The following is an 11261-nucleotide window of genomic DNA, read 5'->3' on the forward strand; positions in this document are numbered from 1 at the left end:
CCGGTTGTCGTTTCAATATGTTCAACGCCCGGTTGAATGGAGTGTCCCACTTGGGCCTCGCCAATGCCTCAGACGGCGAGTCGCTTTCGGCCGCAATCCGGTGCTGCTCTCTCTGCAAAAGGCACAAGGATCGTTTACAAATATGACTAACGTGTGCAGTCGAATTGATCAGAAACTAAAATTACCAGCAGTCTCATGAACTCCGTAATGACCAGTTTTGTCTCGTAAACCTTCTTCACTGGGTCCCAACGGTGTCGGGCCCTGAGGACATCACGCTCCTGCGGGACGGTGAAATCCGCCAAGGGGTCTAGGATGCCCAGACTCGCGGCTTCCGCGTCCTCCTTGGCCCATTTGGACCTCTTTCCGCCGTAACCACGGCTTCCGAGGTGGTGGCTCCCAATGTTCCTCTCTTGAAGCCCCTTCATGTACTTAGACTTTTTTTGGCAGCTTCGGCCTCGCAAGCCTTCTTGAATATTTGAAAATGCTCTTCCGTGATTGTCGGATTATCCTTTACAATCTCGGAGTAGGGTTCCTTCTTGTCAATGATCTTTGCTTTCACTCGATTTTTCCAGGCGACCAACGCGTCGCTAAACTTGGTCATGGCGTGTTTGTTTATCTTCTTCATTGTCGGGTCCTCATCTGGATCTTTATAATCCTTCTCATTCCGGCTCGGGAACAAGAATATCTGGTGAAACATCTTTAGGAGGGAGATCCTCATATTTTCTATCTTCTGTAGTTTCTCATCGTTGATGGTGGCGGTTGTCCGTACGATGCAGCCTATCTGATTGCCATAGCATCGACGCGCTTCCTCGGGCGCCTTTGGCTCAAAATTGCCGTCGTCCACCTCCGTGACCACTAGTCTAGTAGTCATGAGTTTGTTAGGAGGTCGTTGCCTCTTTGCTTTCGGTTGTACACCGGCTCCGCTCCCCGAGACAGCACCGGTCTCAGTCTCAGCGCCGGTCTCGATGCCGGTCTGAGTCTCAGCACCGGTCTCAGTCTCAGCGCCGGTCTCGATGCCGGTCTAAGTCTCAGCGCCGGTCTCAGTCTCAGTCTCGATGTCGGTCTGAGTCTCAACGCCGGTCTCGATGTCGGTAAGGCTAAAAAAATCGTCTGCCGCCCGGTAGATGTCGTCGCAATCACCAGAACCCTGTCCTTCATCGTTGCTAGCCATGTTTCCTACGATTAAATCTAGTCAATTAATTATAGACCTAATAAAATGAATAATGACATAAAAAAGGCCTATTGTTTTGCAGGAACGTTGACTCCTTCCCGGTGCGGCAAATCCCGGGCACTCGATATGTCCTAGTTTGTAGCACAAGTCATGCCGAAATTAACGGAAAATTTCGGCATGACCTTTGCTAAAAAGTGGACAAATCAAGAACCTGAATTTTGCCGGAACGGAAATGAATCAACATTCTGGCAAAACATAGGTCACTCGGCTTCATTCCCTAGAAACAACAAAAGGCCACTTGGGCACAATCGAACCACTTCAATGTCGATTATGATCAATGAGCAAACACAATTGAGGATTTTTCATATATCATGACCACTTCAAATTTGCATCTAGACTTGCAGCACTAATAGAAATTTATATTTTTATATTGATTTTTTCTCTAAACTAAATCCTACCACCCTAGTTAACATCTAGTTAAACCTTACTTTCCTAACATTTGTAATTAAACACTACAACCCTAACCCTACTGCCCTAGTTAAGCATATACATTTTTTCCTACGACGAGGGAGGCAGGGGCATCTCTGTCAAATTAACCTAACTAAATTAACCTAACTAAATTCTTTTCCTAACTAAATTAACCTAACTAATTTAGAGATAGGGAGAGAGGAGGGATGGGGGCTTATAGAGGATGGCTCCGGTGGTGGCGCGGGAGGCAGTGGTGGCGAGGGAGGCGGGGGCGTCTCCGCTGACGGCGAGGGAGGCAGTTGTGGCGAGGGTGGATCCGGTGGCGTCGACTGCAGCTCTGGTGGTGTTGATGAGGCCGCGCGACTCTGGTGGCGTTGGGGGCGGCTCCGGTGGTGTCGATGGCGCGCGGCTCTGGTGGCTCTGGGGGAGTCGACGTCGGCAGGAGACGGCGGCGAAGTGGGGCGATGGTGAATCGGGCAGACGGCGGCGGAGTGGGTTGAGGGATTTGGGGGAGAAGTGGTGGCCGGGGGAAACGGTTTTTTGGTTAAGTCAAACTTAGCGGTAGCGCTTTTCGCGAAACGCGCTATAGCTAAGTTAGCTATAGCGAGTTTCACAAAACGCGCTACTGCTATAGCTATGTAATTTCCTTATCTTTCTTATTTCCTTTTCTGTTTCTACAGCGGGGGTCTAGGAAACGCGCTGCAGCTACGTTAGCTATAGCGCCTCTTACGAACAAACGCTACTGCTACGTCTTTCTCCTTTTTCCGCTTTCTCATTTATTTTGCTCTACATTTTATTTTTTCCTTTCTCCTTTTTCTATTTCTTTCTTTTTCATTTACTTTTCTATTTGTTTTTTATTTTATTTTATTTCCATTAGCAGTAGCGCTCTCCGCGCGAAACGCGCTGCTACTTATGTGCTAGCGGTAGCGCGCTTTCCTCAAGACCGCTACTGCTATGCGTAGCCTATCGGTTTAGCAAAGGGGATATTAGTGGTAGCGCTTTTTCATGCGCACGCGCTACTGCTACTATTGTATCTGTAGCGCGGTTTACGGACACGCGCTACTGCTATTTAGCACTAGTGCTCTTTTTTGACATGCGCTACTGCTAAATTTCTGTGTATAAGGTTTTCCCTCGTAGTGCCAAGAAGTCAGCAATGCTTAGGATGGATGATAGTGAAGATGAGGAGGAGAGGAACTTGGGCAAGCCCGAGGGAAACAAGAAGGGAAAGCTAAGGGTGAAGATGGAAGGAGAGGCGTCAAGCCTAAGGGAGAAGATGGAGCACATGATGAAGGCAAGAGAGGAATTGACAACGAAGACATTGGAGACGAAGCTTCTTATCACCGAGAAGAAGAAAGAGGTCAAGCTTGCACAAGTCAAAGCAAAGCGTGAAGAAGCAAAGCGCAAAGCCGACTCGGAGGAGAGGATGATCAAGCTCAAAGAGGCAAAGGTATGGAAAGAACTCGTGGTGGAAGAGAAGGAGCACATGATGATGTCCAAGAAGGACACGGATCAAGACCAATTGCAATGGTGGAAGGACTACAAGGAGGACATCACGGAGAGGAAGAGGATGTTTCGTGGTGCGTCCTCTACTTTTCGAGGTGACACTCCGATGAGTAGTTGTGGCGATGGTGGTGTGGACGACTCCGCCGGCGCCTATGGAGATGCTTGATGGAGCCGATGAGAGGGGGAAGATGATGATTTTGTGATGTGAACTATTAAACCATGCATCAATGATTGTCATTTGGTAGTTTGTTTGAGGTTTATTGTGTTCTTGTAGTCATAAATTGTGATATGTGAAATGATAGATTTAAAGGTTGGGGTTGAGGCAAAGACTAGAACTCTCAAACCCAACCCGCAGTTTAAGGGTTGGGTTTGAGGGTTCTAGTCTTTGTCCCTGTTTTTCAACCCTAAAAAGTGCAAAAAAACTGGCATTTCTCAACCCTTAAAACTGCTTTAAGGGTTTGAAGGTTGTACTAGGCATGCTCTAACCCACCCTCCAACGCATTTGGAAATGCCATAACGGTTGATAGTCCATCTCCAACAGAATCCCCAATATATCTACTCCCTCCATTTTTGTATACAAGGCCACAAACTCGGATTACAGGTACCAATGTAAAATTTAATGCCTACTTTACAAGTCAACTTTTCTTCTTGTTTACTGGGATCATTAATACTCCGCATGCAGGCAAAGAAACTGAGTAGAGGAAGTAGCTGACTGTCATTATAACTGCATGCATGCAAGTATTAAACAAGTTGTTAGTACGAGAAAATATCATTAACTTTGCCTCGATTACTGTTGGTGGCCTTGTATATATGCAAAATGTATATTTCATAGTGGACTTGTATATAAAAATGGAGGGAGTATTTTTCACCAATGACTATATCCATTATTCTGAAAAGATAGTTTTTCCTGCCAAAATACTTGCTGGAAGAATTGATTGAGTATAAGGCTTTGCAAAGCAGAAAAGCCATCATCAACAAGAGCAAAGAAGTTCCAACTATGTCGTGGCTCTGGATTACTCATCTTGGAAGAGTCGATACATGAGAATATAACAAGAATCCTAAGCAAGGGAAACATTTGCTTGACGGCAAAATTTTCTAAAACAGGTGCACCTATAATGAACAAGGTCAGGTACCGACCAAAGAACAAACAGTTCCACCACAAGGAGATAGCAGCGTTGACTGGGATACCTATCCTGACCAAAGTTTCAATTCCATCAGCAATAAACCTTTGCTGAAACAGTGGACTAGCAGTGGTCAAACTGTCTGCATAAATTAAAGATATTCATCGGCATGGGTGGTACACCAAACGAAATGTTTCCTTACACTTGCCTGACGAACAGTTATTGATATCCCGGGTTCCTCACTTGAACCAACTAAAACAATAGACGCAGCAGAGGCACTAATCTTGTTATTTGAACTGTTGTGATGAACTGATGATCAAGGGATGCACCTTCTCAAGACAAGTTTGTTTTCCAAGATGTGAATGCTCTGGTGCCTGTCGCAACAGCCAGTAGAAATGACACATCAGAAATTCAGAACAAAATCCATTATATTTCAAAGTAAAATGGTACAAAGCTACAACTGAATATTTTCCCATTGACATGTCTTCTTAACTGGCCTGTAATATCTCCTGAACAAAGTGCACAATAAGTTCCAAACTTGCCAGGACACTCAAGCGCTTTTAAGGCCCTTAAGCAGAGACAACACATAGTGAGTATCAGCATCTAGGCATGCAAAGCTAATAATTCTTTCGAATAACATGTTAGATCATTTTTAAAAAGTAGCAAGATGAAAATACATAGAACACAAATGATTCGTTTCATAATTGCTGAGCAGGACCTTCAAAACAGGCTGGTTTATTACTGGCAGGACCTTAAAATAGGCATGAGTCAGTTATGTGCTATTTAGGCAGCTAATTCCAAGTAGGGCCTCTATATTTGAAGGCCTTGATAAACAGTGTTCCATTCGTCGGATATTTGCAAGAATAATCTGAAAAACAAAAAATAAAGCATCGGTTATGATGACTAGCTCCGACCATCGTGTTACAACTATTTAGTAGTACAATATTTTGCTAGCAAAAAAGACATGATTATTAGTTATTTACAATGAATAAATGATTGTGTCTACAAAATTTAGAGTTGACTTTGAGCTAATGGTCCGAGACAATTGCTACTCTTGTTTTGGGGGTTCACGCAATATGATTATATTTCTACAGTGATCATCGGATTTGTATGGAGAATAGGAGATGGATGTACTACATGAATACATGATTGGATTTATTTACATTACTTCGTACCAGCTAGTTGATCATACATGTATTGAACACAACAACAACAAAGCGTTTTAGTCCCAGACAAGTAGGGGTAGGCAAGAGTTGAAACCCATAAGATCTCGAAACCTAGTCATGGTTCTGGCACGTGGACAAATTCATGACCTAACCTTACATGATAAGTAATACTAACCATCATAAACAGTGATGATAATAAATTGGAAAAGTGATATTGTAACGCCTAACGAAAGTTCAGAATCTGTTTTAGGATCACTCGAAACAGTATGCTGGTACCTTAGGAAAGAGATAATAATTTGACATAAAGATTTAGGGACAGAGGAATGAAACAATTCGGAGTAGGATATTAACAAAGCTAGTTGAGGCACTTTAATATTTATTGGTAAGCCTCCTTAATTGTCGATGTATCATGTATCGAACCATCCAAGAGCAACAAAAGGATTTCGATCTAGATTTAGGTATAAATATTTGGTTTGGAAGCCATAATAAGCATAAAAGGAAAAGCATTTTAAGTGTGTTTTAGCAACACTACAAGTTCTACACATTGTATTAGTACACTTTAAACAAGACAGTACTTAGTTAAGTGTGTTCCTTGAAAACAACCATAGCAACCTTATCCTACTGAACGGATAGGTTTACATCCGAAACATCTATTTAATACTGATCATGCAGCCTAAGTACATGGCTACACAAGATGGGAGACATGATCACTTGTGCCGATTACAAAGGTCTAAGTGGCCAACTACAGAACATGGATAGATACCCCAAAAAAGTATAAAGCAGATAAAATAACATATATATTCTGCATTAGTAAGTTTCACTAACCTCAAGTAAGTGATGGTTGAATCCAAACCGAGGGTGGCCAGTTCAATCTTGAATCTGAACTAGGGGGCGATAACTCAATGAAACTGCTATCTTTCATATTAAAGACAACAGCCTGCCTAAGACTAGATCTTTGACAGAAGATATAATCCAGCAAGTCATCCGTGTGGTAGATGCTGTTGGGAATCAATGTAGAAAAGTCTTTCACTGGAAGCATAAATGAGCTGTTGTAACCAATGAAAATTGCGTGATCTTGGATGTTATTTGTTTCAACGAGCTTTTGTTTAACAAAATCAATCTTGTACACATAAAACTTGTCTGCAACCCGCTCTGTTATTCCATTCTCCTTATTATATTTATCATGCCTCCATATCTGGAAAAAATCTCCCCATGGGGCTTGAACAATATATCTACTATGCGCTTGATAGGATATGATCGGCTTCAAAATAACTTTAACTTCAGCGGAAGGTTCATTAAGATCAATAGAATCAACCTCACCCATACCACGAACACCATAAAACAAACCATCATTGTTGTTATAAAGTATATGTTGATAAGCCCAACAATTTGGATTTGCATCAATCCAAGTCCATTTGGTGTCCCCAACCCTAGTATAAGAGAGTTGATCCTTTGGCAATTGTACTACGAGAACTGTGCAGTTTCCATGGGAGGGATCACAAGAAAGAACGACCCTCGCATAGAGGTAGAAGCGGGCTTCTTCAAGTGTAAGATGGTACGGCTCCATTTCAGTGTCAAAATCCCGAGAGAACAGATCCATGTAAAGAACATCATATCCGTCTAGCACACCGTCTTCGGTGTAGCGCAGTCTAACATTGTTCATGGTTTCAGGGGGAGGCATAGCTATCTGAGCTCTGGTTACAGGGTTGACTAGTATGAGATTCGACCGCTCATCGGCGGTGATGAGCCAGCCATAGGAGGAGCCCATGACGTGGCGTGTGCGGAAGGCAGGCTCCGATAGAGTGATGTGGTAAAGCTTGTTGGTGGACATGTTATGCAGGGTGGCCGTGTTAGCGTCACGGTCGCCGGATGAGTAAACAAGGCAGGGGCTCTGGTTCGGCAAGCACCGCCGGAGACGGCGGGCCTCCAGATAAATGAGGTGCCATGATCGACAGACCGCACCTGAGCTGAAGAGATCAGGGATCTCGAGAGTGCCAAAGATCTGGAGGAGCAGGTCAGCCTGAAGCTGGGACCAATCACAATCAGTGCTCGAATCTGAAGAATCATCCGAAACAGAAGCTTTCTCCATTGATTTTCGCAGGGGATACTTAACCTCAATTGTGTGTACGATATATATAGGTATAGGTATCTCCGAACCAGACTGGAAGGTGGAATCGGACTGCAGAAGAACTTTCAGGAATCGAATGCTGTGCACCTGCACTCATAACCTCAGATCCTCTCAGAAAGCGAATCAGAAAAAACGACTGGACGAAGAGGAATGAATCAGGCACCCGGCTCTAGCCGGGAGCAGAACCCTAGGGCCCCGGGAATTCGAACGCAGAAGGGTCGAGGCCGAGCTGAGTAGCAGGAATTAATACGCGGAGCCGGGCGGGAGCTGAACCCTCCTAGACTGGGGATTCGGGGGGAGGGAGGGGAGGGAGGGGTTGCGCGGGTGCGTACGCCACGGCGAGGTTGAGCTAGTGGGGGCTGGTGAAGTTGCCGACGCAGGGGTGGCTAGTGCGCCGTGACGACTTAGCTCCACGTGCTCGTCTCCGCCGCCCGCCGCTGTCGCCGCCGGAGGAGGAGCAGGAGGGTTCTGGGCTCTGAGCGGTGGAGGTAGGAAAGGGGCGCTGCGCTGCGCTTCCCTTCGTGTTTTTTTTTTCGCCGCTCAACTTCCCTTCGTTTGGGCGTCGATTGAGTGGGCCTCATTTCAGCCCGCCCGCCCTACGTGCAACCTAGGACTGGGCCTGGTCCAGGTCCAGTATAGATACCCCTCAGACCCCTAAAAAAGGCAGTAGAGTATACTCCCCCTGTTTCTAAATATAAATCTTTGTAGAGATTTCAATATGGACTATATATGGATCCATATGGACATATTTTAGAGTGTAGATTCACTCATTTTTCTCCGTATTTAGTCTATATTGGAATTTCAAAAGGACTTCTATTTAAGAACAGAGGAAGTAGATAGGAGTATGTGGTCCGGGAAATACAAAGGAGCTCCTGGATGTTCCACACCCCTATATGAATATTAAATTCAAAAAATATGAAATAAAATAAAAAATCTGGAATTTGGGGTTATCAAATCTGGGTGCCCAATCTACTCCCGTGTGAAGTTTCCTAAAAAAATACTACTAAACGTATCCATGGTGAAGAAAATACAGTCCGAACTAAAATCCTTCCAGACAAATTTTCTATATATGTAGGAATTTTTCATATTTTTCACCCATAATACATTTCCTGGTATTTTTTTCATGAAACTTAACATGGGAGTAGATTGGGCACCTAGCTTTGATATCCCAAAATTGTTGGTTTTTTAATTCCCTAGGGTTTTTTTAATTAAATACTCATATAGGGGTGTGGAGCACCTGAGTGCTACAAATCCTCTTCCTATGTGGTCCAATATAGGGTAGAGTGTGGTAGTAAGAAAATGATTTTGTCCAGCCGACCAGCCGCGCGGCATGCCAGTCATGTGCGGGACGTTGGATCAATCTTGATTCAAAGCTTCATGTTGTGCCATGTCGCCCGAAAACCAACCAAATCTTTTACCCAGTATTGTCGTTTCAGTGATTTGTTGCAACCATTTCATTGGGACTATGCGTCTATTCCGAATAGAGGGAGAGATAGGAGCAGGGACAACTAGAGGGCAATGACGGGAACTCGGGAGCGATGCCCGAGAGGGATCTCAGGTGTCCGAAGACCAATGGCACCCCTGGAAGGTGCGATTCACTTGGGTCTCGTGATGGGGGTCGCCATGGGGAGATCGTCGGTGTTCTCACACCGGCGTTTGGCAGGGGGAGACGATGGTTCCTCAGAATGGGCTAAGTTCTCGTGGAGATTGAGTTGGCTCATGCTAGGGATGCCAGCATTGGATTGGCGTTAGGTTTGGGAAAATTACATTTCTGTGTTGATAGGGGCTAAATTGTTGCACTGATGTTATAGGGGGTTTTAAAATGAAATTTGTTGTAGTGCTGTGATGATAGGTTCATTTTGATGGAATATTTTATGATGTTTATAAGGGGTTCTATAATGGAAATTGTTGCAATACTATGTTTGATAGGTTCAACTTTGCGTTGATTATACACACCATGTTCATGCTTGCTTTAAAAATTTGCAGTTGATGTACTTTGTTATTTGTCACACAACATTCATTTTCTTTTCCAATATTTTAGCGTTGTTTTGAGGATTTGTCTTTTTGTTGCTTGTTCCTAGGAGAAGAGAAGAGTAGATAGTCAGCGGTGTGGATTTTTTGTGTATGTTCCCTAGGACTTCAAAGAAACTTTGTAGCAACCTGTATTTTTGTTTGCTAGTGTTTAAAATGGGGGAAAGTTGCAGAGATCATCTAGTGTTTATGTTGCGCAACCTATTTTTTCTGTGTTGTTGCTAGTGTTTGTTATTGTTTGCTATGGTTCCATGCAACTGTTTTTAATGTGTTGATACTATGGTCTAAAAATTGTAAGTACCACAGAGGCACTATGGTTTTTGCTATGGTTTTTATGCAGCAAACCCTTTGGTGTAGTACCTTTTACATAGCTGGTTGATGTTTTATCTTTTTCTAGCATCTTTTCCATGTTACGGTACAATGCAATGCGTTTCTCACTTCCCTTTTTGCTGCAGGAGCTACAAGCAAGAACAAGGTGGAGGCTCCAAAAATATTTGCGGATTCAAACTGTGTTTTAATTCAAAGCGGCTGGGAAATGTTGGGAAGGCACTAGTACACAAACCATGAGATTATTAGGAATGGCCATTTGGAGATTTGCTGGATATCCAGCCTTCCAAACTGTCCCATGAGCTCATTGAGTTCCTTGTCACGTACACAAACCACACGATGTGTGAGTTCAGATATAAGAACACGGTCATTAACTTCAACAGGGCACGGTGAAGAAGATTTTTAACATGCTCTACGATCCTTTCTCACAGCTCACAAGGGTGTTTTCTCCAGGAAGTTTTGGCATCAGGTCCTCTCTGCAGCAGATTGCCTCACAGGTGGAGCCATCATCAATTAGAGCAAAGAAGTTCCAACTATGTTGCGACTCTGGATTACTCATCTGGATTGCTAGTTGATACATGAGATTATAACAAGAATCCTAAGCAAGGGAAACATTTGCTTGACGGCAAAATTTCCTCCAACAAGTAGCCTCATTCGGTTTGGAGGATTTTCGTAGGAAAAACATAGGAACAAGTATTCTGGAGGAAAATTTCCTATATATGCATTCGGTTTGTAGGAACAGGAATTTCGTAGGAATACTATTCATTTCCTATGTTTTTGGAGGAAACTACACATTCACTCAAAGCTTATTTTGCGCGTAGGAACGAGGCAAGTCAATTCCTTAGGATGGCAAGTGCCATCCTATAAAATTCCTATACTACTCCTAATTCCTATGTTTTGATTTCCTCCAAACCGAATGAGCCCATAATGAATAAGATGAGGTTCTGACCAAAGAACAAACAGTTCCACCACAAGGAGATAGCAGCGTTAACTGGGATACCTATCCTGACCAAATTTTCAATTCCATCAGCAATAAACCTTTGACGAAACAGGTGGACTAGCAATGGTCCGATCCAATTGCCTGCATAAACTAGAGATATTCATCAGTATGGACAATATCAGGGTGGTACACCAAACGAAAAGTTTACTTACACTTACCTGATGAACAATTACTGATAATCACAAGTTCCTCACTTGAACCAGCTAAAACAATAGACGGAGCAGAGGTAGAAATCTTGTTATTTGAACTGTACAAGTTCAGGATGCACCTTCTCAAAAAAAGTTTGTTTTCCAAGATGTGAGCCTTCAGATGTGAATGCTCTGGTGCATGTCGCAACAACCAGTAG

General features: G+C 43.6%; 1 protein-coding gene across 5 annotated transcripts; it reads right to left on the reverse strand.

The window, feature by feature from the left end:
* Positions 1-4127: 4127 nt before the first annotated feature.
* On the reverse strand, positions 4128-8052 carry LOC119267410 (F-box only protein 7-like). 5 transcript variants are annotated; one of them, XR_005132422.1, is made up of 2 exons: positions 4982-8052; positions 4128-4637 (listed from the first exon to the last, which is right to left on the reverse strand). XR_005132422.1 is itself a non-coding variant. In XM_037548797.1 (2 exons), exon 1 carries the CDS (start codon positions 7516-7518, stop codon positions 6256-6258), a length of 1263 nt encoding a protein of 420 aa, XP_037404694.1. In that variant the 5' UTR covers positions 7519-8052; the 3' UTR covers positions 4128-4637; position 6255. The 5 variants fall into 5 exon arrangements, 2 of the variants coding, with proteins under 2 accessions (XP_037404694.1, XP_037404693.1); XR_005132421.1 differs by having other exon boundaries at positions 4128-4831; XR_005132423.1 differs by having other exon boundaries at positions 4128-4335; positions 4466-8052.
* Between the last annotated feature and the right edge of the window lie 3209 nt (positions 8053-11261).

Source organism: Triticum dicoccoides, chromosome 3A (assembly GCF_002162155.2).
Source record: "Triticum dicoccoides isolate Atlit2015 ecotype Zavitan chromosome 3A, WEW_v2.0, whole genome shotgun sequence".
NCBI lineage: Eukaryota > Viridiplantae > Streptophyta > Magnoliopsida > Poales > Poaceae > Triticum > Triticum dicoccoides.

Excerpts from the sequence above, each read along its gene's own strand:
- LOC119267410 (XM_037548797.1), bottom strand. The coding sequence starts at position 7,518 with ATGGAGAAAGCTTCTGTTTCGGATGATTCTTCAGATTCGAGCACTGAT.